The following is a 27,253-nucleotide window of genomic DNA, read 5'->3' as shown; positions in this document are numbered from 1 at the left end:
GTGACTGTCTGGACCTGACGCAGGTACACAGATACAGGAAGGTTATGAACCTCAGATGTCTATGTGCATCATTTTACCTGCCTGTAGCTCTATAAAGCAGACAGATCAGGCTGGAACAACAGTGTAAAACTCAGAGTAGATCAGACTGCTGTAGGCTGGGAATCTGGCTGAAAAACCCTGCCGTTGAGGTAATAACAAAAGCAGACAGAGCAAAGAGTGGGTCGCAGTGCACTGACTAAGGCTTCCACAGCACAGTTACAAGCGCGAGACACAGTAACAGTGTGGTCCAGAACACAGTAGGGCCAAGTGAGAGTGGAAAAGCATGGTAAATCGGGTGAATGTGGTGAGAGAGGGGCTCCACACAGTCTAGTGATAGTGGGGCACAGCACAGTAACACAAAGTTAGAGCATAATTACAGCAGAACTCGGTGACAAAGGCACAGCACAGTCAAATGGGGCGCAGCACAGAGAGACGGGGGTACAGACACTGTCCCTGACAGCACACTCATACTGACCTACGCAGCACATGAGAGAGGCGAGATGAGAGTTCAGGCTGGGCTCACGGCTGTAAACAGACCACATGCTTCCTGTTTAGTGTCCAGTCGAGCCCTCGGCAGCACCTGCTTCCCTCCGCCGGCCTCTGTCCGCACACAGCCGGACGCGGAGGGGGAGGCCCTGACGACAGCCGGACGCGGAGACGCGTCGGTCGTTCCTGGAGGCTCCGCTCCTGCCTCTGAGCCTCCGTCTCACTCCCTCGCTCGCTCTCCTCCTCCGCCTGCTGCTGCTGCCATTCCTAGCCCGGGCTCGGAGCGACGGACTGCCAAGCACGTGTCCCAGTCGGACAGAGAGCGCGAGCGCGAGCACGAGCACGTCCCCCCCCCTCTCCAGACGTGCGCGGGGACTTCCTCTGCTCCCTCCCTCTTCTCTTCTGTGTTCCTGTCTTCTGGTCTCTCCCCCCCTTCCTCTCTGCGCCCTGTCCTCCTCTCTCTCTCTCCCTGCCTGCCTCTCTCCTCCTCCTGTCTCCCACAACAGCGCCTGTCCAGGCGAGCAGACGACGGCGCTCTTGAAGAGAAGCCAGCACTGTTCATGCACTGCGTGACACAGACGTTCGACTCGCGGTGCTAATCACACCACCTGAACACGGGCGCCAGCAGCCGCTGCTTTCAAACGGCTCTCCAGAGAGGTGGAGAAACGGACGCAGGAGATTCGCTCGGTTGCCAGTAAAGTCGTTGCGTTAAAGAGAACAGGAGCACGACATGGGGAACTGCCTCGTGCCTCCTGTTGATTCTGAGCAGCCTGTAAGCTGCTGAGCTGAGCTGTCAAAGCAGTGCGAACAGCTGGAGGTCAAGAGCCTGATGAGCAAGGAGAACAGAGACTGGGATCCCCAATATCCGGAGTCGGAGGGCCGATGATTTAAATGGCTCCTAATGAGAGGAGACAGGTGTCACGTTCCCTCGCCTTCTCATAAAATTCTGCTAGAAACAGCTCTCCCAGCCCCTGGGATTCCCCTGTATGGGAACCAACAAGCCTGCTGGCTGAGCCGGCTGACAAACAGCAGGCAGAGCAGAGCACCGGAGACGGAGGCCTCCCTGGTCGTGTCCAGCCGCTCTCCGGGGCCAGGTGTCTGTCCGGATGCGCCTGAAAGAGTCAAGCACCCCCCAACTGTCCTAGATCTGCCCTGGGATCAGCACAACTCCCCAGCCAGATGCAGCTGTGCGGCTCTTCCCGTCCTGCGTGACTTCTGAAACCATCACTCGCCCCAGGCCTCTCCTCTCCGGAGTCCCAGAACAGGATTCTCTCCCGCTCCAGCGTTATGAGTGCCACTCCCAGCAGCCGCGGCGCTCATTAAGATCTGGCAGCCTGCGTGAGCAGCTCCATCGTGGTGTCGGTGCCAAACAGTGTCACAGGGCAGCGCTCCGAAACTCCGGTTTTGGACTTGACAGCTCGCCAGCCCTGCTCTCAGTGACACAGCACAGCACCAATTACAGCCGAACAACAAGAGGTCTGATGAGAGAGCTCATCAGCAGAGAGAGAGAGGGAGGAGAGAGGTGCGAGCTGGCGATGTCTCTCCCTCTCTCTCTCCTTTCCTTCTGTGCCTCCCTTTCTCTGTCCCACTGTATCTCTCTGCGACCCAAATATCAGCCCAGTCAGAGCTCCAGCTTCTGCATCCCAGAACAATACCGATCACTCCTTCCTCACTCTGTCTTGTTCTGCCCTTTTCTCCTCTTAATTCTGCAGCAGCAGAGTTGAGCTTTATAGTGCCTTATCTGTGCCTTCCCAGTTGCTCCGGGCCGGAAACTTCAAACTAAGGCGCTGAACTCTGACAGCTGCAGACACTGGAAGTGTCCTGCGATAAGTGTATCAGACACACAAACAAACAGCATCACCGAAAAGAACAAGACAAAAACAACAGCAATAACATCTGTCACAGTAGTACCAGCATACTACTAGCCATGCAGACCCAGTGGTACTGCAGCAGCACTGGCTGCAGTAACTGCTGGGAGCTGTGCAAAATGGCTCTACCAGACGCATCATAGAACTAAACAAAACCAAAGCAAAATTTCCCCAGCCAGAGGGAGAAGCCGCCTGAGCCGAGCCCCCTCCCTCATCAAAACAGACTGCAGGCCCCTGCCTGACACCGTCCACAGGTCCCCAAAGCTAAACGGAGACAAACGGAGCAACCAGACCGCCAGCCCTGCTCGGACAGCAAACCTGACTCGGGTCCTGCCCCGTCACCATCTCCCCTCCCTCTCCCTCTCGCATTCCTCTCCTCCGTTCTTCCTTTTCCTATCTCGGCACACTTCGTCCTGACCCTCCGCGATCTATAAATACCAGGTGCTGCGTAGCCTTAAGATGACAGAGAGCGCTTATCCCCTCTCTCCCTCCCCTCTTCCCTTTTATCAAGGCTAATCTGTCTCTCATTCAGGCGTAGTAGAAAGTTCTCTCCCCCCTCTTTCCCAGTGCTAATCTCTCTCTTGCAGTAGTAGCACTGGCAGCCTGGCACAGCTTAGAGTCCGTCTCCCCATCCCTGCGCTGATCCCCCACCCCAGGGCCTCTTCACCGGATCCCTCCTGTCCCCTGTCCCTCTTTCAGCCCCCTGTGCCCTCGCAGGACAGTCAGCTGCTCACATGGCCAGAACACATACAGAGATTCAGAAGACAAACTACAGCAAAATGACACGTGAAAACTACAGAGGAGAAACTGTTTAAAACCATGATGTTGAATCACACAGGCTGAGCCCTGAACTCACACTCCCCCCAGCACTACTGAGCCCTGAACCCCACACTCCCCCCAGCAGTACTGAGCCCTGAACCCCACACTCCCCCCAGCAGTACTGAGCCCTGAACCCCACACTCCCCCCAGCAGTACTGAGCCCTGAACCCCACACTCCCCCCAGCACTACTGAGCCCTGAACCTCACACTCCCCCAGCACTACTGAGCCCTGAACCCCACCCTCCCCCCAGCACTACTGAGCCCTGAACCCCACACTCCCCCAGCAGTACTGAGCCCTGAACCCCACCCTCCCCCAGCACTACTGAGCCCTGAACCCCACCCTCCCCCAGAGGTACAGAGCTACATGTGGTTTGTGGTATCTGAACCAAGAGAGGAGTGTGAGAACCCTGGTGAAAACAGACCAGCAAACAGACCAGCCTCCCGCTTCACTATAGTCTGGAGCACTCCAGATTTTACCTGCAGCAGAAATACGAGTACATTTCTATTGTTTTAACTTTGCTCATGAACTTCAAACCAAGAAAAAAAAACAAGACGTGTCCAGGCTCTAGCGCTCCATGCAAGAGCTTTCCAGTTGGTCTGGCTGCTGTGCACTGGGAGCCTGATTCATTTCCCCTGCTTTCTAATGATAAAGTCTGAGAGATTTAATATTTTCCAGAAGCTTGCCCACTTCCCGTCTCTAGCTCTAACTCATGGGTGACTTTATTAGCTGAGATCAAACGTGTTCCTTGTGTCTGGCCTGTTCTGCGCTTTGCAGGCAGACAGACCCTGTTAGAGACCATCTGCAGCTCAGTTCCAGCACCGTCCACAGTGTTCCCTGCTTCCTTCTGTCTTTGTCTCCACCCCACTTCACCCCAGCTCCAGTCCCGGGCTCCCCGCAGGACTGTGCGACACCCTGGGACAGAGCCCTCAGCTCAGCCCTGGAGCTTTTGCAGTACTGAGCCCCACCCACCTGCCCTCCAGCTCACACTGAGGCCTCTTCCTGAGCACTGCTATTAATAGACCAGTGTGTACATCCACTCGCACACGCACTGCCACACACTCTCGCACTCGTGCACACACGCACACAGCCACACACTCTCACACGTGCACGGCCACACACTCTCGCACTCGTGCACACACGCGCACGGCCACACACTCTCGCACTCGTGCACACACGCGCACGGCCACACACTCTCGCACTCGTGCACACACGCGCACGGCCACACACTCTCGCACTCGTGCACACACGCGCACGGGCACGGCCACTCGCTCGCACGCACGGCCACACACTCGCACGGGCACGGCCACTCGCTCGCACGCACGGCCACACACTCGCTCGCACGCACGGCCACACACTCGCTCGCACGCACGGCCACACACTCGCTCGCACGCACGGCCACACACTCGCTCGCACGCACGGCCACACACTCGCTCGCACGCACGGCCACACACTCGCTCGCACGCACGGCCACACACTCGCTCGCACGCACGCACGTCTGGGCGCATGTGAATGGAGCGAGGCCCAGGCGGGTTACCGTACCTCTCTCCCTGGCGGCCTGGCGCTGTCTGCGGTACAACCAGACTCCTGCGGCGGAGAGGAAGTGTGCGGCAAGGAAGACCAGAGTGGTCAGGACAGAGGGTTCCAGAACGTCCATCTCTACCCCGCCTGTGTGTGTCTGTCCGGCTCCCTGTACCCCCGCCTGTGTGTGTCTGTCCGGCCCCCTACCCCCGTCTGTCTGTCTGACTCCCTGTTCCCGTCTGTGTGTGTCTGTCTGGCTCCCTGTACCCCCGCCTGTCTGTCTGACTCCCTGTACCCCCCGCCTGTCTGTCTGACTCCCTGTACCCCCCGCCTGTCTGTCTGACTCCCTGTACCCCCCGCCTGTGTGTGTCTGTCTGACTCCCTGTACCCCCGCCTGTCTGTCTGACTCCCTGTACCCCCCGCCTGTGTGTGTCTGTCCAGCTCCCTGTACCCCCGCCTGTCTGTCCTATATCTCTGCTCAATCCACGTCTCTATCCTACATCTTCCAAAACTCAAACCAGGAGGGACTGATGTGGTCTGGGATGCCCTCTCTCTCTCTGGGCGCAGTCCTCAAACTCGTCCAGCTTTCGGACGTGCGGTCTCCCCGACTCTCGCTTGCTCTCCGTTCCTTACAGCTGCTCTTCTGTTTCATCTGGAGTTTTCTCTCTATCTGTGCCGACTCTGCCCCTCTCTCCCCCCTCTCCGACACTCTTACACTGAATTCCTTTGCACTGATACAAGCTCTGGGCTTTTAGCTGTTGCTCAGCACACAGTTAAACAAAATAAAAAAAGATTTAGATGTAGGAAAAAGAGTTTGATCTCTTCCCTCCCGCAGAGGAAAACCACCGAATCCAGCCCCTCCCCCACATCTGTGCGTCTCTGTGTATAGCCATGCGTCTCTGTGCGTTTGTGCGTCGCTGGGTGCCAGTGTGCGTTTGTGGGTGCCGAGATCTCTCTCCAGCAGGCAGGCAGGCTGGGCTCGGGAAGAGAAGGGAACACAGTCTCTCCGAGAGCCAGGACCAGCAGCACACGGCCGCAAGGCTCCACAGTCTGAACGCACCCAGAGCCCAGTGGGCTGCGTGTGTCAGGCGGGGTGTCAGAGTCCCACGACGCTGCATGCAGTCTGCAGCAGGACAGCACGTCTCCGCTGCACCGCCACGAGATGCCTGTCTCACACGAGGCCCTGAATTACAGCCCTCCCCCCAGACAGACCAAGGATGATGTCAGAGATTCAGCATCTCGAGCCGGAGTGACTCAGACACACAGACCATCGGGGGGGAGAGAGAGGACCGACGGGGAAGAGGAGAGAGGAGAGGGGAAGAGGGGAAGAGAGGGATGGAGGGAGAGTACTACACTGCAACAATAACAGGAAAGAGTAGCCCCCAGTCCAGACCTCTAGAGGAGCGAGGAGCCACACAGAGCTAGAAACACACCAGCCACAGCGCAAGAGGAGCCAGGAGCAGAACTAAGGATCTGGGGTTCCCTCTGTCACCCCCAGAGGCACTGAGCCCAGCTAGGAGAGAGCGCCGGGGGGGAAGGCAGCATCGGAGGAAAGGAGTCTTTCCTGGGAACAGGATGGCAGGTGTGTATACGCCATCAGCTTCCTGCTCCACTGGGCGTTACTGCTCAGCACAACGTTTCCACAGTGCCACGGTCTGGACACAGCGCCCCAGAAGGACAGAGCTGCTTCAGTCTGGTCAGCAGGGTCTGCTCAGAGACTGGGGTCAGTGAGGGCCGGATTGGGGTGACATTACAGGGCCACTGCAGGGGCCAGCCTGTGACTGTGCTGCTGCTGGCGGGCTGTGATACAGACACACGAGTCTCTCCCTGCTGCACGGAGCCCCACCCACCTGCTCACACTGAGACCACTTCCTCAACACTGCTATAAATACACCATGCCGCACAACCTGATAACACACACATTCTCACACAGCAAGGCTCCCAGCCCACAGCAATCTGATCCACTCCGGGTTTTTCCAACCGCAGGGCTGCTGCCCAGAACCTCATGGATGAAGCAGGAGAGGGAAGCTGCACACATGGGGCTGGCAGTCCTGGGCAGGAGGGCGTATCTGGCACAAACCAGCCAGCGTTGCTGCTGCTTCCTGCTGGGAAAGGGCTGGACGAGATACAGGGGCCCCGAGGCCACACGGAGCTCCTGTCTTCTCTCCGTGCAGCTCACTTACACCACCAGGCGCAAGAAGGCTGAGGGACAGAGGAAGGCGCTGCTCTCCGACTCTCTCACCAGCTTCTGATCTGACTGGTATCGAGCAGACGGGGTTTCCTGGACAGGCCCTGCTCCCACCTCACGCCGCCCGGAACTGACGAGTCACGCAACAGCGTCCCGGACAGACTCCCACACCCAATACTGAGCCAACAGAGACGCCAGGAGGACACGTGGACCCATAAAGAGGTCAGCTCATGAGAACAGTCAAAATCAATGTCTCTGCTGAAAAACAGCCTCTCTAGACCACAAACCCACACTGGGACACTTCAATCTCTTCTGACAGCAATGAGAGAGAGAGACAACTGCAGCCACAAATCTGAAGCTGTCACAACGCGACCTCTCGTGACACACTGCACACACAGCAACACACTCTTACAGCAACACACTCACAAAAGCCCTGCACACACAGAGCAATACTGCACACAGAACAGCACACAAGGCAACTCTGCCCACACATACTGTATAGCAAAGACAGCACATAGAACAACAGTATACACACAACTACAGCACATGTGCACAATCAGCCACACACAGCAACACTACAAGCACTCTCACTCGGCGAGCGAGCCAGAGGCCTGTGGTGTCAGTGCTCATGAGGGCTGTGAATGGCTCCATTCATTCCTCAGAGAGAGGCACCGAGCTGAAACTCCACTCACACACAGAGCGCACTGCCACAATCACACAGCACTGCAACATTACTACTACTGCTGAGATCATTACTGCAGTGTGTCCAGTAGCGCTGCGTCAGCAAACTGTCTCTCTCACTGACTCAGCATCTTCCCAGCCAGCCAGGCCAAGGTCACCCTGACATACACACACAGCACACTGCGCCTTCTCCCAGCTGACAGGCCGCCTCACTCACAATCTAACAACTGGACCACAGCCCTGGACGGACAGCACAACCTAACAACTGGACCACAGCCCTGGACGGACAGCACAACCTAACAACTGGACCACAGCCCTGGACGGACAGCACAACCTAACAACTGGACCACAGCCCTGGACGGACAGCACAACCTAACAACTGGACCACAGCCCTGGACGGACAGCACAATCTAACAACTGGACCACAGCCCTGGACAGACAGCACAATCTAACAACTGGACCACAGCACAATCTAACAACTGGACCACAGCCCTGGACAGACAGCACAATCTAACAACTGGACCACAGCCCTGGACGGACAGCACAACCTAACAACTGGACCACAGCCCTGGACGGACAGCACAATCTAACAACTGGACCACAGCCCTGGACGGACAGCACAATCTAACAACTGGACCACAGCACAATCTAACAACTGGACCACAGCCCTGGACGGACAGCACAATCTAACAACTGGACCACAGCCCTGGACAGCCCTGGACGGACAGCACAATCTAACAACTGGACCACAGCCCTGGACAGCCCTGGATGGACAGTACCCCACCATCCCTGTGTGCATTCAGAGCAATACTACCACCCCCTCCCTCTCTCCGTGTGTGTGTCCAGAGCAATACCACCCCACCCCCCCGTGTGTGTGTGTGTGTGTCTAGAGCACATGGAAAGGAAGCACACTCCTTCCTGTCAGACTCACACAGGAAGTCAACTGCACCATCCTGCCGCAGCTGATAAAAAAACGCAGTTTCACCCCCTGTTTTCGGAGGAGACGGACAGCGAGCAAAATTCAAATTCAGACTAGCAAGAGGGTGGCAGTACAGCTCTGACTGTTCTCACTGCTTCTAAAAACTCAAAGGCATTTGCACAAGAGATTTGCACACAGAAGCCTTTCCATACCCCAGACCAGACTCTTGCAGGGGGTTAATATTCGAGAACCTCCCCCTGCAGGCCTCATCCAGCCATGCCCTCAAAGCCAGGCGTACCGATTGATTACCAGATCCTCCTTCCCTCACAACAGCACGTGAGCAGACTACAACTACAGGTATTTCAGAGAATCAGCTCCCCACTTCAAACTTCACACACAGCCTCCACAAGACTCCCTCTCCCCTGGCAGTCCCAGCAGGAGACAGCAGGGGGCGCCTCCACACCACAATCCACAGCCCGGCTGTGTTTCCCCACAGCAGAGAGAAGCCTGGAGAAATTCCCAGACAGGCTGAGCCAGAGCACTGGAAACGGTGTGCAGAGAGAGGAGAGAGCAGGGTTAAGGCTTGACACAAGGACAGAGAGAGGCAGAGTGGGCGGGTGGTTAGAGCTGAGGCAGAGAGAGAAGACAGTGATAGAATAACTGTAAGAGCTCTGATAACTACCTGCTACCCATGCTGGGAATCTGAAGTGCTCTTCAAATTTCTTCATCAACACCTTCAACCCTTTACCTACCTCAACTGCCCTACAGACGACAGACCTTACAAACACTGAGCACTGACCCTGAGGCTCAAAGAGAACAGCTCACAGAACACAGTTAATAACTACTGAGCTCTCGCAGCACAGACCTGCAGAGCAGCAAGAGCTCAGACCCTCACCTCCAGGGCCCACAACACTGCCGGGGACAGCAGGGCACTCCTACGGGGTCTCCACTGAGTGAGAGTGCCTGGGACAGGCGACATTTACAGCCACGCCCCCCGTGAGAGAAGCGGCCATCAGTAGCTCAAACCCTCTGTTTCTCTGCCAGACTCCGCTGGGCAAGCTCGGGGTCAATTAATCACAGGTTAACGAGACAGGAGGGAGGGAGAGGGGGCAGGGAGGGGGAGGAAGGGGTAAAAGAGAAGAAGAATGAGAGACGAGAAGGAGAAAAAGGCAGAGTGCAGTGTTAACGGAAAAATGGTTAGTAATCTCCGTTCCCATGGCAGCTGTGCTATACACTAATTACACTGTGACGTTACTGAGCTGCAAACACACTGCCCTCTAATGACCCTGGCCTGCAAACACACTGCGCTGCAAACACACTGCGCTGTAATGACCCTGGCCTGCAAACACACTGCGCTGTAATGACCCTGGCCTGCAAACACACTGTGCTGCAAACACACTGTGCTGCAAACACACTGTGCTGCAAACACACTGCGCTGCAAACACACTGCGCTGTAATGACCCTGGCCTGCAAACACACTGCGCTGTAATGACCCTGGCCTGCAAACACACTGCGCTGCAAACACACTGCGCTGCAAACACACTGCGCTGCAAACACACTGGCCTGTAATGACCTGATAACACTCTATTCTAAATACACTGTGCTCTGATTCCACTGTACTATAAGCACACTGTTCTGTCGATACTGTACTACATGTGACCTTTTTAATTAAAATATCGACACCCAGAAAAACTTGCAAACACACATTACAACAGCTGTCTTCACTCCATCACTCTGCTACTCCTTGATATCTCCAGTGCCCTCTCCTCAAGCGAGAGGAGGAGAATGAGGAGGGAGAGACAAGCAGAGAACAGGAGGAGTGAAGAGAGCACATCAGAAGTCTGCTCTATATCATTGGGATTGGGCCATAAAGGAGCAGAAGTGAATTAACAGGTCAATTAACACCAGCCCCCTTACTTTGCCAGATATCATTCAGGGTTGTAAAGGGTCGTTAAAGAGTCATAATCCCTTTCTAATGAGCAGATGCAGTGCCAGGCTCGTCACGAGGAGGGTGGTGATGTGCAGGTTTGTTTTGACTTGAACTTGTGACCTGTAATCCCACAGCAGACGAGCATGTGGGGGCTGAAAGAAGACAGTTTCTTTCTCAAGTGCTAACATGCCGCCAAACAGAGCCAAACAAATTTAAAGTGGGTCACACAGCCCTACTGGCTGCCTAGTACTGATAGTCACTCACAGCCTGAGGGACCATCACAGGTACCCCTGGGGTTCACCCTGTCACAGCCTGAGGGACACACAGTGAAGACCATCACAGGTACCCCTGGGGTTCACCCTATCACAGCCTGAGGGACACACAGTGAGGATCATCACAGGTACCCCTGGGGTTCACCCTGTCACAGCCTGAGGGACCACAGTGAGGACCATCACAGGTACCCCTGGGGTTCACCCTGTCACAGCCTGAGGGACCACAGTGAGGACCATCACAGGTACCCCTGGGGTTCACCCTGTCACAGCCTGAGGGACCACAGTGAGAATCATCACAGGTACCCCTGGGGTTCACCCTGTCACAGCCTGAGGGACACACAGTGAGGATCATCACAGGTACCCCTGGGGTTCACCCTGTCACAGCCTGAGGGACCTCAGTGAGGATCATCACAGGTACCCCTGGGGTTCACCCTGTCACAGCCTGAGGGGGACACAGTGAGGATCATCACAGGTACCCCTTGGGTTCACTGACAATGCTAATGGTACCTACAGGTAATACTAAAGTCAATTCATTGTTGATTCTACAGTGTAGAAACCTGAATATAACACATTTGTCGTTACATCATCGTTTGAATATTTGCAGCTTGTCAGCTCTGCCCATGTGACTCCAGCTCACAGGACAGGTCCAGTAGGTGTGAGCTGCGTGAGACCCGAAAGGAAAAGTGAAAGTGGCTCACGCCCCAAACCAGCTGTGAGCAGCATGAGCCCAAGGCCAGCGCCGACAGACACGCCCTGTCCCGAGCAGACAGCACTGCTCACACACTCCCACGCCGAGACAAAGGACAGGGCTTCCTAGAGACAGGTAAGGAAAGAAAGGTGAAGGACAGGTAGGAAAGGTGAGAGAATCCCGCACAATTAGGCTCAGCTGTGAGAGTCAATACTCCAGGGGTGTCTATACAGAGTGTCCAATAACACACTGCACCCCAGGGGTGTCTATACTGCGTGTCCAATAACACACTGCACCCCAGGGGTGTCTATACAGAGTGTCCAATAACACACTGCACCCCAGGGGTGTCTATACAGAGTGTCCAATGAGTCATGATACAAACACAAAGATTGTAATATCCGTGTCTAGTGAAGCAGCTCGTTTCGCACCCCGTGGGTGAAGAGAGGCCGACAGGGGGCAGTGCGGTCTGCACGACGGCGCTGGGGGGTGAGGGGGAGACTGCGTTTCACTGGCTCCCCAGGAGCGCTGTTTATTTCTGCCGAGCAGCAGCCCCGCCCAGGCCTGACCCGAGAGATAGAGAGGAGCGCGCTCTTATCGGCTCACACAGGCCCCCGTCTCTCCTGCGCTGTGCACCCCGGACCTGGAAGCATAGTCTGCTGCTCGGGAGAGGGAGACTGAGCAGGCCCGAACCCTGACCCCCGACCCCTGACCCCCAGGCCCCAAGCCACTGGGGGAGGCTGCCAAACTGACACACCTGGAAGTAACTGCGAACTCGCTGCTGAACGGCCACCCCATCGTTGCGGTCAGTGCAGCCTGCAGGCTGCCCCGAGCCTGGCCTGGTCTGGTCTGTGGTCAGCAAGGGCGCTCTGGGAGAGCGAGGGGAATCCTGTTGTGTAACAGGAGAGCAACACTGTGCCTCCTGGGGAGTACTGCGGGAGGGGGGGGGCAGCAGGATTAACACTAATCAGAGTTAGTGTGGATTACAGTGCCAGGAGGTAACAGGCCGGAGCCTGCAGACCGGCCTGGATTACTGACCGCACATGCCCAGCGCACACACAGAGACGGAGACGCACAGAGACACAGACACTGAGGACAAGCTGTCCCTGTTCTGCCTGAGCTTCACTAACGAGTTCCCTCTGAAGCTGCCGATCGCTTCAAGAGGCCTGGAGACCCGCGGCCCAGCGCGGAGAGGGCAGAGCAGGCCGGGCCCCGGGACCGGTGTCCAGGAGAGCCGCTCTCCCTTCACTGCAGCGCCCCCAGGAGGGCCGAGTCCGCAGAGCTTCAGGAAGCCAGTCCGAAAAAAAGGGCCCGAAGTGTCCGGTTTCCACATTCCAGCTGGTGGAGGTGTGGGCCGATACGCCCTGAACCTCAGCCTGCAGCAGCGGCATCCTGCTCAAGTGCAGTGCTGGAGCAGCGACGGGGCTCAACTCCGGCAGCCTCTGTCTGGAACAGCATCGTCCATAGCGCCTTCGCACGCCAGCGCCACAGGTTTACATCAGAAAACGCTTCTCACAGGGTCCTCAGAGCCCACAGAGTCACCCAATATCATGTCCAAGCTATAGCTGAGTGAAGCCCTGAAGATGGGAAAACCTGCAGTGGATCAGACTGCTGTGCAATGGGAGTCCGAGTACATTCCCCATGGATACAAATAAACACACACACTCACACACACACACACACACACACACAACGCACAAGCCAGTCAGCACAGCCTGACTTATCAGCTGTATTTACATAGCCTGGACTAATCTGTCCATGCCAAGGGCAAAAATATATTTCAGAGATATTAATACTGCCGGGCAAACACAGTGGCCGTGAGAGAGAGGGACAGATAAGGCCAGCCTAAAACAGAAGTACCTCCCTTTAAACAAATGCAACCCTCAGTAATGCTGTGTGCATCAAGCCAGAGCTGAAATTAAACACCGGCGTCTTGCCGATATTTACACGCGCATGCCGACACAGAGGTAAGACAGCCAGGACACAGCACCAAGCACAAAACAGAGGAGTCCCAAACACTGCAGCGCTGTACGTGGTTCAGCTAGAGCCTGGAGCACCACACTGGCTCTGACGCAGGCTGTGCCTGCAGGATGCCGATACCAACACCAATTCAGATAATGTCAAACGGGAGAACAACTGTCACTGAAATTAATTTTCAACCACAGCTGTTAAAAGAGCTCAGATCAAGCTGACTTCCGTCCGCATGGTTTAACACTTGGGCCCGGGCATCCCATCGCCGACAGCTGACCCGGGCGCAGACCAGCCAGCGCCACACCACCCGGGCGCAACCAGGGCACAGGCTCTCTGAGCTCATGAAGTCCAACTGCCGCCTGCCTCCGCTCCAGCCCATAACACCACCACAGCTTCCTTCTGCTGAGCCAGCAGAAAGACGGCAGAAGTCAGGATCCCGTCTCTAGCAGGAACAAACCAGCCTGCTTCTAAAACAACGAGAGGAATTTGAAACACACAGACCTTTCTTGTCACCGAGCTCCTGGAGGAACTGCCGGTAGGCAGCGACAGAGCTCATAGCGCCAGCCCGCAGCAGACACAGCGGCGGGCCACAGAACTGCAGAACCGGTCACACAGTCATGCCACGCTCGGGAATCCTGCGGCTCCAGAATTCCTCCAGCTTTCTTCCTTTTTTACCGAAGGGCAGCGAAGATCAGCACGCCTGCCTGTCTGGATACGTGTGTGTGTGTGCGCGCCTCGCAGAGTCGCCGTTCACTCACTGAAACTGGCTCTCGCTGCGCTCAGATCCGGCATGAGGAGCTGAACTTTGACCACAGCAGGTGATGTCACGGAGGGGGGGGGCGGCAGCACATGTTCCTCTGTGTGTGCGAGTCAGCACTCTGAGAAGGAGAGGGTCGAGTCCCTCACTTCTACACACTTACTGATCCACAAAACAGAAGTTGTGATTTGCAGTTTACACCCTCGAATCTGTCCCTGTTTTCCTCATTTCCTCATTCAGCTGAATTAATACAGCACTGGATAACACATACAGCTCAGTTTCCATCTCTGTCTCCTTCTCTCTCACTTCTCCATGCAAGTCAGCAAACACCAGTACAGGGACATCCCACTGCAATACAGTGTCAGAGTGCAGTCAGCCTGGGTGTGGTCAGTCAGTCGGTGCGACTGTGAGGCACAGAGTCAGTCAGTCAGTCAGTCGGTCGGTGCGACTGTGAGGCACAGAGTCAGTCAGTCAGTCGGTCAGTCGGTCAGTCGGTGCGACTGTGAGGCACAGAGTCAGTTAGTCAGTCAGTCGGTGCAACTGTGAGGCACAGAGTCAGTTAGTCAGTCGGTGCAACTGTGAGGCACAGAGTCAGTCAGTCAGTCGGTGCGACTGTCATTCTCCCATGTTAAAAACTACACTAATTCCAAACCACGGGCTGCAGGTCCAGCACAGGCAGTCTGGGCACCGGCACACCCCTTCCCCCTCCAGCAGGACCCTGCGCCCAGCGATCTCACAGACCCACTCGGCTCCTGGCTGCAGACGCCTCTAAACCGCGCAGGGCTGGCGGCTGGCGGGGCCTGGCTGTCTGGCTCAGGCCTGAGCCGTTACACAACGGCATTAGACAGCTATTAATACCGAGGGCGGCCCAGCTTCGCCAGCACGGGACGCCTGCCCCAGCCCTGGAGGGGGCGCTAGTGAGCGCAGGTGCCCCTGCAGTTCCCACGGCCTCCACCAGCGCCAGAGGGTTCCTGCACAGAGACACTGTGGCGCCGCCCCAGCCAGGATGCAAACCAGTTCTTGCACTGCTGGCGTGAGGGAGGGGTCGATCACTCAGACACGAGGCGCAGCTGAACACACGGGATTTTTTACACAATAAATAACTGAATGGATGGATGGATGAATGAATCACTGGTCCTGTTCTCATATGCTGCTGTTATGTTGGTTTTCAGTTTTCCCTTCGACCCATCTGCCCCACATCTCACAACAGAGCTCGTTAGCTTAATTGGACAGACCTCCAGTTACTTAAGAGGAGCTTCCTGGAGTTTGGGGGGACGGTGGTGGAGGGGGGCTGTGGGGTCCCCCAGAGACCAACACACCACACTGAGGTATAGATCCCACAGCTCCTCCAACAGGCAGGTGAACCAGGGGAGAAGAGAGACCCCAACACAGCACCCCGAGGTGACAAGGGCTGTGCCACTCCGCACAGGCCCCAGGGTCCCCCACAGGCCCCAGGGTCCCCCACAGGCCCCAGGGTCGCGGTGGAGAGTTCGCAGTCGCTCGTTCTCTTTTCTCTGCTCCTTGCTGCTGGCTGCACACGGTCCGCAGCCACGATCAGGAAGGTACGACGAATTCCAGCTCCTGGGGTTTCTCCCTCCTGCTACACTTCCCTGTTTCCCAGAATACTCTCCACTCCCTGCCTCTCCTCCCACCCAGGACACCCTCAGCTCCTCAGCCCTCCCTGGCCGCACGCGTGTGGCTGGGCGCCGCTGGGACCTCCTCAGATCCAGCAGAGCAGAAAGAGAAGTGTGTGTGTTTGTGTGCTATCTCTGCGCCGCGGAACAGAGCAGCGGAGTCCTGGCTGGCCGCAGCAGCACCGAGAGAACAAGCAGAGAGAGAAAGAGGGCGAGAGGAAGAATCATTTGCAGAGCGAAAGAGACGCTCCGCTCTCTAGCCCCCTCCCTGGGCCACCAGGCGCTACAGCCCAGAGCGCAGGTGTGGCTCGGCCCGCAGACAGACAGAGCAGGACAGGCTGCTCAGCGCAGGGCGTGTCCTCTCCACCCCAGACATCTCACAGATCGGGGCGATAACGCGGTGAGCTGGTCCTGGCAGGTTTGCATCAGGGCTCCAGAGTGGGTGTACAAAGCCAGGATGCACAATAAATCCCTTGTTTTCTCTAGCACACAAACAGGAAACTCGAGACTTCAAAGAGGCTGCAGTACACACATCACTCATGTGCCAGAAATCTCAGCTCCAGAAGAAAACTGAAACAGCAGAGTCTCAGAACAGGCAAGCAGAGCCAGAAAATCCCAGTGTTGAATCAAACTGCTTAACAATACAATCATGCACACATCCTCTGTACTCCACACTGTACTACCACACTGCCCAGTACTCCACACTGCACTACCACACTGCCCAGTACTCCACACTGTACTACCACACTGCACTGCCCTGTACTCCACACTGTACTGCCCAGTACTCCACACTGCACTGCCCGGTACTCCACACTGCACTGCCCAGTACTCCACACTGCACTACCACACTGCCCAGTACTCCACACTGTACTACCACACTGCACTGCCCTGTACTCCACACTGCACTGCCCAGTACTCCACACTGTACTACCACACTGCACTGCCCAGTACTCCACACTGTCCTACCACACTGCCCAGTACTCCACACTGCACTGCCCCCACAGCGTGCTATAAGCTACACTGCCCCACAAGCACTGTGCTGGTCTGGACTGCTGGAAACTGAGGAACGGCTGTCTGAGGAATCCGACAGCCGCCTCTGTCTGGACGGACACCTGTCTGAGCGGCAGCACAGCCACATGCCTCTGGGCCCCTGGGGTTCCAGGAACGAGGGCGGACGGCTATAAGAGGCCTCGAGGGGCAGGTGATGGATGCCAGGGCTGAGCTGGCATGCGGGAGGCAGGACCCAGCACACCAGCTGTCAGCGCGGCGTGGCCGGTTCGCTCAGGAGACGGCAGGGACACCAGCACCCCCGTGTCTCAGCCACTCTGGTCAGGCCCCAGTCTCCTCCCCGACAGAGCTGCAGCGAGGCAGCACGGGTAACCCAGTTACCCAGGGGGGCAGCACAGGGATAGACAGACAGCCCTACTGTGCCGTCTCTCCACGGCAACAGCCTTTCAACATTATGTGACACACACGCGTACATACACACACACACCACCTGCGCAAACTGCACAACTGCCACTCCTTGATGACTCCTGCTTGGCACAGCTGGCCCAGAGGGCAGACAGAGTCCCAGGCTGCACCTGTCTCGCACACAGGCTGCCAGGGGTCCGGGAGGGGTCTGTGTGCAGGGGGTCACATTCCTGAGCCTGCCGGTCTCACCAGCTGCACTCCGCCGGCTCTGCGGCCAAACCTATAGAACACGCTTCCCCCTGCTCGGGCGGGACGGTGCACAGGCATCTGGGACTGCCGAGCCTCGAGGGAACTCCAGACAGACCGCGCCCCCACACCACATGACCCCCAGAGCCCATCAAGGGCAAACAGCTGCACCTGGGCGGGGCACCAGCTGGCCCCTCACACCCCAGTCGCCCCCCAACTCAGGGCTGAAGAGCCGGCAAACCCACACAGACACCCCAGGGGCTCCTCCAGCAGAGCTCACTCCCAGGGTGTCTCTCACTACTCACCTATCACAGGTTAGAGGGTAATGGGTAGGGGGCAGAACAGCGTCTGTGTGACAGTGTGTGAGAGAGCGTGCGAGTCAGCAAGTGTGTGAAGGTGTGAGTCGGCGAGTGTGAAACTCAGTGTGTGTGTGTGTTAACTGGAGACGCTGCAGTAATACTCCACCTCCCCTGCCTGCTCCCCTGAGCAAACGGGTTCTCCACGGCAACCTGTCCCCGTCACACTTCTAGGAAGCTGTGGAATCTGGGGAATTCCCGACACCCATTCTGAACTTTCCGCCACAACCTGTCTTCCGTCGGGCTGCTGAAGCCCCGAGCGGAGGCGCCGGCGCTCCGGGCACCTGGCACAGCCCCGCGGCCTCTCGCGCGCACCGTCCCTGCAGCCCTGACGAGCACAGCGAGTGCGTGGGCAGCGCCCCCACCCTGCCTCCCGCGCTCATCGCACTGCCCCGGCCCGACCCGGCCCGGCCCGCCAGCGCAGCACCACAAGGCCGCTATTCCCACAAAACAACACTTTTCAACGCGAGTCCAGAAACTGCTCATCTGCAGCGGATTACTCAAGAGACTGGAAGAGCTCCTGCGCACTGCTGTTTCCACGAGCCGGGAGCAGCAGAGCAGCTCCAGTCCACACTGCCGGGGCAGCAGGGAGTCGCCAGGTTAATGGCAGACTCAGGCCCAGCTCCATCTGCTAAAGAAGAGATTAACACTGGTCTACTGCACTGGGACTGTAGCTCCTATTGTCACAGACTGGTCTACTGCACTGGGACTGTAGCTCCTATTGTCACAGACTGTTCTACTGTACTGGGACTGTAGCTCCTATTGTCACAGACTGGTCTACTGCACTGGGACTGTAGCTCCTATTGTCACAGACTGGTCTACTGCACTGGGACTGTAGCTCCTATTGTCACAGACTGGTCTACTGCACTGGGACTGTAGCTCCTATTGTCACAGACTGGTCTACTGCACTGGGACTGTAGCTCCTATTGTCACAGACTGGTCTACTGCACTGGGACTGTAGCTCCTATTGTAACAGACTGGTCTACTGCACTGGGACTGTAGCTCCTATTGTAACAGGACTGTTCTACTGCACTGGGACTGTAGCTCCTATTGTAACAGGACTGTTCTACTGCACTGGGACTGTAGCTCCTATTGTCACAGACTGGTCTACTGCACTGGGACTGTAGCTCCTATTGTAACAGACTGGTCTACTGCACTGGGACTGTAGCTCCTATTGTAACAGACTGGTCTACTGTACTGGGACTGTAGCTCCTATTGTAACAGACTGGTCTACTGCACTGGGACTGTAGCTCCTATTGTAACAGACTGGTCTACTGTACTGGGACTGTAGCTCCTATTGTAACAGACTGGTCTACTGCACTGGGACTGTAGCCCCTATTGTAACAGACTGTTCTACTGTACTGGGACTGTAGCCCCTATTGTAACAGACTGGTCTACTGTACTGGGACTGTAGCTCCTATTGTAACAGACTGGTCTACTGCACTGGGACTGTAGCTCCTATTGTAACAGGACTGTTCTACTGCACTGGGACTGTAGCCCCTATTGTAACAGACTGGTCTACTGCACTGGGACTGTAGCTCCTATTGTAACAGGACTGTTACTGTAAAGACTGAGTGACAGAGTAGAGAATCGATGTGGGTGTGCGCAACAGACAGACAGGCCCAGCACACCCAGCCCAATCTGCTACGCCAGCACCACCACTGACGCTCTGCAAGTCTGAGCAGGATAGACCTCAAACAGGCCAACAGTTATTTCTTAATTATTTTCCTTTGCAGTGAAAAGTGTTACAGACCATGTTCCCTGAAAAACACACACCCAACCGCTGCACAGAGCCAGGAGCCTTAGACCCAGGAAACAGCAAAAAAGTTTTTGGTTTCAGCAGGAAAGCAGAAAGATCCCAGATCCCACAGACACACACTAATCTAGATCACAGCAGAACAGTAGGCTACTGCCCGATCTGGACCATCGCTTTTTAATATCTGTATCGCTGATGTACAATATAATAATTGTATATTAATAGGTCTGTTTCAACCCTTTGTATGAAGTCATTGGCAGGTTACAACAGCCTTATAAAGAAGCAAGAGTCATCGCTGAAAACCCAGACCACTGCGGCCCTCAGGGGCTACACGGGCCCTGGTGACGGTCCAGCCCGGAGCCCAGGGAGCCGCTCTGTACTGCTGAGCCTCAGGACACAGCCGGGGAGCAGGGAGCAGGACAGGCCTGGGTGTGAGCAGGAGAATCTCTCGCACAGGTGCTGTCCACAGCTGGGGCGATCTGGACATCCTCCCTCAGCGCTGGGAAACCGGACTGCACCGTACACACAGACACGGATCAGAACCTCTCCAGTCCAGCGCCCAGGCCCTCCAGTAATGAGAGAGAACAGAGGGGCAGCTCTTCGGCTCAGAGTGGCTCTCTATGCCGTCGCCTTAACCACACACTCCTGCCATCGGGTGGATCCGGGAGGAGTGCCAGGTCCAGACCGGGATGGTCCGACAGGGAGGAGAGGCAGCACCTTGCGACCAACACGCCAATTTTGCAACAGGGGAAAATGTCTGTTTAATTTTTCACCCTCCCAGCTCCACACACACGATCCTCACAGACCCCCTCCCTCACTGAGGGGGGGCCGAGGACAGAGTCAATAAAAGCCCTGAGAAACTCAAACACTCGTGGCGGGGAGGGGGCAGAGCTGCTGTCTGAAGATTACGCCCTCCCGCATCGGGCTCGGCTCGGATCTTTCCCAACCCTCCCTGGAATGTGTCCACGGTGGCGCTGAAGCAAATTTCTCGTCTCCCTCCCTGGCAGAGCAATCGCTGGTGGACGGACTTGCTCGTCGGGTGATCCAAAGCAATTAAGTCACTTCAGCAACAGGCTGATGGACCAGGAGTCCAGCTGTCCAGCTGGAGCGGACACGCCACCCTGTCCTCGGGTCTAGTCCGGCCGCAGCGATGACCCAGAGCCCGTCCAACCGTCCAGCCCCGGCAGGAAGCTGCTGTGTCTTTAAGGCCGAGAGCAGCTGCTGAACCATGACAGGCACTCCCTCCCTCCCTCCCTCCCTCGCCGCTATTTCAGGAATGTGCTTCCAGCAGCGCCTCTCTCGCCCTCCCTCCATTCCGCTGTGTCACCAGAGGAAGTGCCCCCCGGGCCTGGGCCCCTGCAGGCCGGACAGAGCCGGGTCATCGCCCAGGCGGCACAGGTCAGCCGCCCGGCCCACGGAGCCAGCCGGAAAGCAAGCAGGTGTTTTCATCCTGCTGTGAACAACACTGAGCACGCAAGGGAGGAGGCCCCAATGGGAGCACAGCTGCTCCTGCTGGAGGCCTGATCTCTGCTGGGGGGGCTTGAAAACTGCCCCTCCGTGAGCAGGGCCGCGGCGCCTTCTGCCCCGGTGTGACAGGAGGCCTGAGCAGACGGGCGGATTAGAGGAGAGAGAGGAGGCAGGTCAGGAAGGCGGGAGGAGGGGGGAGGAGGGGTGGACCGTCCTCCTCGATTCTGTTTACGTTTCCTTGAGAAGGAGCGGGCAGGGTGTGCCCTCTCTCGCGGTGCCGCCGCAGACAGCGCCGCCGGGTCTTCAGAGGGAACAGGAGGGAGGGAGGGAGGGAGAGGAGGGAGCGAAGAAGGGTGCACGAAAGGAACAGGAAAGCACAGAGAGGCGCAGGCCAGCTGACGAGTTCTTCCTGCCCTGTCAGACGCCGTTACTGCCGGTCAGTTCAACTGGACCGGACTGGACTATAACGTACAAAGCAGCTCATCATACCACGCTGGACTGTCGGACTAGAGAGTATTACACTGTTGCCGCCTGAACAGCACCGCTCTGCTCTGTACTGCTTGGCCCTGTATTACGCTGTAGCGCGCTGCAGTAAAAGCGGCCTACGCAGATGTACCTGCCCACTGAACCTGTGCCCGTCTATTTGCGAGCGATCAGTACGAATAGACCGCTAAACTGCTGCGGTTACACATGGGGCATCTGCATCTTCAAAGAGAAACCCTTCCTCTCTCATCTAGGGCTGTGTGCTGTTCTCAGTGTCTGAGAGGCTTGTGCTGTGGGGCAGATTCAAACAGCAGCCCTGGCCTGATCATCAGCCTGAGCCCAGGACTGACCTGCTACCCCAGGAGAGAGACGGAGAAGGAGACATGGAGCACGAGGGGAAAGAGGGAACTGCATGAGAGGGAGAGAAACAAAGACTGAGGGAAAGGAGCTGGCAGAGAGAGAGGGGGGAAGAGACCCCAGCCAGCCCTCCATCTGTCCCTGTGTTCACGGGACTAAAGCTCTCTCTCTTCCAGACAGAGAGGCTTCTCAACAGCACCCAAACAAAGACAACTTGAACCGCAGAAGAAAAACCTCCTCGCACTAAAAAGGAAACATTTATAAAATATCTATAAAAGCATGGTACCCAAGGCAGTAATGACAATAATTACAGCAATGACTCACACAACCCTCCACAACACGCCAGACCAGGCTGCACTGACCAGACGCTTGCTGTTCCTCTCCGCTACACTTGTGCCTGGTGTTGTGTCATGGGGCATCGGCACAATTAAAAGGCTGCTCATTTTAATATGGCAGGGCTCTGCAATAACTCTAAGATTAAACAAAATAAATGAGGTTTAAACTCATGTCTATCAGGCGCGTGTCAGCCAGGCCCCCCACAGCGCCAATACAGATTAACTGTCAGCCTGATTTGAATGGCAAATCTCACCACTCAGCCCTGCAGGAGTCACAGAGAGAGAGACAGGCCTGCTGGCTGTACACACACACACACAGAGAGAGAGACAGGCCTGCTGGCTGTACACACACACACACAGAGAGAGAGAGACAGGCCTGCTGGCTGTACACACACACACAGAGAGAGAGAGACAGGCCTGCTGGCTGTACACACACACACAGAGAGAGAGAGACAGGCCTGCTGGCTGTACGTACACACACACACAGAGAGAGAGAGAGAGAGACAGGCCTGCTGGCTGTACGTACACACACACAGAGAGAGAGAGAGAGAGAGACAGGCCTGCTGGCTGTACGTACACACACACAGAGAGAGAGAGAGAGAGAGAGAGAGACAGGCCTGCTGGCTGTACGTACACACACACACAGAGAGAGAGAGAGACAGGCCTGCTGGCTGTACGTACACACACACACAGAGAGAGAGAGAGAGACAGGCCTGCTGGCTGTACGTACACACACACACAGAGAGAGAGAGAGACAGGCCTGCTGGCTGTACGTACACACACACACAGAGAGAGAGAGAGAGAGAGAGAGAGAGAGAGACAGGCCTGCTGGCTGTACGTACACACACACACAGAGAGAGAGAGAGAGAGAGACAGGCCTGCTGGCTGTACGTACACACACACACAGAGAGAGAGAGAGAGAGAGAGAGAGAGAGAGAGAGAGAGACAGGCCTGCTGGCTGTACGTACACACACACAGAGAGAGAGAGAGAGAGAGAGAGAGAGAGAGAGAGAGAGAGAGACAGGCCTGCTGGCTGTACGTACACACAGAGAGAGAGAGACAGGCCTGCTGGCTGTACGTACGTACACACAGAGAGAGAGAGACAGGCCTGCTGGCTGTACGTACGTACACACAGAGAGAGAGACCTTGGGGAATACCTTGGGGAAGGTATTCTGCAGTATCCTAAATACACGAATACTGGCCTTCCTTACCGAACACAATGTCCTGAGTAAAAGTCAGATTGGCTTCTTGCCAGATCACCGCACATCTGATCACATTTACACCCTACACACACTGATAGACAAACACGTCCACCAAAAACACAAAGGAAAAATTTTTGCCTGCTTTGTCGATTTCAAAAAAGCATTTGACTCGATTTGGCATGAGAGATTGTTTTATAAACTACTCCAAAGTGGCATAGGGGGCAAAGTGTACGACATCATTAAATCAATGTATTCAGAGAGCAAATGTGCAGTGAAAATTGGAAACAAAAGGACTAAATTCTTCACCCAAGGCCGCGGGGTGAGACAGGGCTGCAGCCTGAGCCCAACACTGTTCAATATCTATATCAATGAATTAGCAGGAATGTTGGAGCAGTCTGCAGCTCCTGGTCTTACACTACACGACACAGAAATCAAGTTCCTGCTCTACGCAGATGACCTGGTCCTGCTGTCGCCCACAGAACAGGGGCTGCAGCAGAACCTGGCACTGCTGGAGCAGTACTGTCAGACCTGGGCACTGACAGTCAATCTGGACAAGACCAGAGTTATGGTTTTCCAGAAGAAAGCCAGACCTCAGGGAAACAGGTACAAATTCACACTGAACAACAACACATTGGAGCACACATCCAGCTACACATATCTCGGTCTCACCATCAGCTCTTCCGGGAGTTTTGACCTGGCAGTGAAGGCACTGAGGGAGAAGGCACTCAGGGCTTTCTACGCAATAAGAAGGAGGCTCTTCAACATCAACCCACCAACAAGAATCTGGCTCCAAATATTTGAAAGTGTAATCCAACCCATTGCCCTATACGGCAGTGAAGTTTGGGGTCCCCTCACAGACCAGGATTACACCCAATGGGACAAACACCCCACAGAAACTCTGCACATGGAGATCTGTAGAATCATCCTCCGTGTGCAGAGAAAAACTCCTAACAACGGGTGCAGGGCCGAACTAGGCCAGTACCCACTATTGATAAACATACAGAAAAGAATATTAAAGTATTGGCTACACCTAAAAAACAGCGACCAAAATTCCTACCACCACAAAGCCCTGCTGAGCCAAGAGCTGAGCCCAAAACAGAGCCCCCTGAGCCAGCTGGTCCTGAGGCTCACCGACCTGAGCCACACCAACACTAACCAGCCTCAGGACAGCACTGCTAGAGCACCACAACCCAGACTCAACCACATCACACCACAGATCAAACAGCAATATCTCACACACTGGGACACACACACACAAACACAACATAAACTGGAATGCTACAGAACCTTAAACAGACAATACACACTAGCTGAATATTTGACCAAAATAAAAAATAACAAACAGAAACAGACCCTGACGAAGTACAGGCTCAGCGACCACAACCTGGCCATAGAAACTGGGCGACACAGGCAGACCTGGCTGCCCAGAGAGGACAGGCTGTGCTCCCACTGCCAGCAGGGAGAAATAGAGACAGAGGTGCACTTCCTACTGCACTGTGACAGATACTCTGGGATTAGAGAAACATTCTTCCCGAAATTCAGAAATCTAATCCCAGAGTTCCCACACCTGCCAAAACCACAACAGGTCCCAATCCTACTGGGAGAGGGAGGAGGGAACTCAGTTGATCTGGCAGCCCAGTATGTGATCTCCTGTCACAGCCTGAGGAACAGTGAGTCCGTCTCCCAATAATGCTCCAGCCGCCTACAGTATATGTCAATATTATATAATATGTCTTTGTTGTAAATGTCTGTAACATGTCTGTAGATTTTATTTTACTTCTATTTTTTGTTTTGTTCTATGTTAATTTTATTATTTTTATTTGCTTTGGCAACACTGATTGTACCCATCGGTCATGCTAATAAAGCACCTTGAATTGAATTGAATTGAGAGAGAGAGAGACAGGCCTGCTGGCTGTACGTACACACACACACACACACACACACACACACACACAGAGAGAGTGAGAGACAGGCCTGCTGGCTGTACACACAGAGACACAATGGATTGGTGTTTTTCTGAGTGGGAGGGAGGAACAAAGTTTTGATTTTAAAACTCTGGGTCTCCAGTCTCCTTTCAAGTGTTCATCTCCAAGACTGACAAGATTAAGTTCCTCAAGTTACAACTAATTACAAAACATCTTATTGAGACACATACAGTAGCGTCTCGTGTGCACGATGCCTATTTAACTCTCTATAGGGTCACACAGCAATCCAACATGTCCAGCATCAAGTGCATTGCAGGGCAATTTCAAAACAGCCTGACTCATCAGTACCTATATTCAGAACTACTGCACACACAGAAAGACCGAGACAGAAGGAGACTGAGAGATGGATGGTTGTACATAACGTCAGGTCAACACAGAGCACTATAGATATGGCAGTTCAACCTGTCTGAACAGCTCATCTTTGAGCTCTTTTTAACTGCAAGGCAATTCAGTCTGTAGCAATGTTTTAAAACCTCTGGACTCATCAGTAACCTCACGCACCCAGGCTGTCCCAACAAGCAGAGAACCGCCGGAGGGAAGGACGGATTTATGACACATTCAAACAGCTGGAAATGGCCCCTCCGGCCCGGAATCTTCTTGTCTCTCCGGCATCCTGTCATTGGCAATTAGAACTGGGGGCCGGAGAACAGAGTGGTGTCAAACACTAAGACTCCCAGGAGAAGCAGCAGGGAGGGGAAAGACAGGAGTGACAGAGGAGGTGGAGGATTAGAGGGAGGAAAGGAGAGGGATCAGCAGCCTAGAGGGAGGAGAGAGAGAGAGGCAGGAGAAGAGACCTCACAGCCTCTGCTGCCCTCCATTAACGTGCTGGCTGGGGGCTGCGAGAGCGAGGGGACACTGCGCGCCCATCTGAAATCGATGAGCTAAAAGCTCTGTGTTTTAAATACAGAGTCATGATTAATTCACCAGGCTATCTGCGCTCCTACACTCTCAGACATAAATACACGCCAGTGAGCATTGAACTCTGCACATCCTGAAGCCTCCCAGCACCCAGCCAGCCTCTGGGCTCATGGCAAACACACTGCCGAGCTGCCTGACCGGGACAGAGCACAGCAGCCCACTTCCTCTCCAAGACCAAGCCCCTGCTCTTCGGACACCACACTGTGCAACACAGAGTCAGAGAGTCGCAGCGCAGTGTGTCAGAGTCACAGAGTCACAGTCGCAGCGCAGTGTGTCACAGTCACAGAGTCAGAGTCACAGAGCAGTGTGCCAGAGTCACAGCCACAGAGCAGTGTGCCAGAGTCACAGAGTCGCAGCGCAGTGTGCCAGAGTCACAGAGTCGCAGCGCAGTGCCAGAGTCACAGAGTCACAGCGCAGTGTGTCAGAGTCACAGAGTCACAGCGCAGTGTGTCAGAGTCACAGAGTCACAGCGCAGTGTGCCAGAGTCACAGCGCAGTGTGCCAGAGTCACAGAGTCGCAGCGCAGTGTGCCAGAGTCACAGAGTCGCAGCGCAGTGTGCCAGAGTCACAGAGTGGCAGCGCAGTGTGCCAGAGTCACAGAGTCGCAGCGCAGTGTGCCAGAGTCACAGAGTCGCAGCGCAGTGTGCCAGAGTCACAGAGCAAAGTGCCAGATTCAGAGTCACAGCGCAGTGCCACAGTCACAGAGGCGCAGCGCAGTGTGCCACAGTCACAGTGCAGTGTGCCAGAGTCACAGTCGCAGAGCAGTGTGTCAGAGTCAGAGTCACAGTCGCAGAGCAGTGTGTCAGAGTCACAGTTACAGAGTCACAGTGCAGTGTGTCACAGAGTCACAGCGCTGTGTGTCAGAGTCACAGCGCTGTGTGTCAGAGTCACAGCGCTGTGTGTCAGAGTCACAGTTACAGAGTCACAGCGCTATGTGTCAGAGTCACAGTGTCAGAGTCACAGCGCTA

General features: G+C 55.5%; 1 protein-coding gene across 14 annotated transcripts in view; it reads right to left on the bottom strand.

Moving 5' to 3' along the window:
- Positions 1–27,253, bottom strand: part of macf1a (microtubule actin crosslinking factor 1a) — a 130,040-nt gene that overhangs the window by 94,024 nt on the left and 8,763 nt on the right. Inside the window, exon 1 of one of the 14 annotated variants that reach the window (XM_069195326.1) lies at positions 13,879–14,115. The exons of 11 other annotated variants lie outside the window; for them this stretch is intronic. In XM_069195326.1, coding sequence (XP_069051427.1) covers positions 13,879–13,933 — 55 coding nt within the window. In that variant the 5' untranslated portion in view covers positions 13,934–14,115. Of the gene's footprint in view, positions 1–514; positions 2,773–4,752; positions 4,935–13,878; positions 14,116–27,253 lie in introns of those variants that run through there. 2 more of the 14 variants (XM_069195323.1, XM_069195325.1) reach the window with 2 other exon arrangements.

Source organism: Lepisosteus oculatus, chromosome 11, assembly GCF_040954835.1.
Source record: "Lepisosteus oculatus isolate fLepOcu1 chromosome 11, fLepOcu1.hap2, whole genome shotgun sequence".
NCBI lineage: Eukaryota > Metazoa > Chordata > Actinopteri > Semionotiformes > Lepisosteidae > Lepisosteus > Lepisosteus oculatus.
This window is presented reverse-complemented; position numbering and strand designations above follow the sequence as displayed.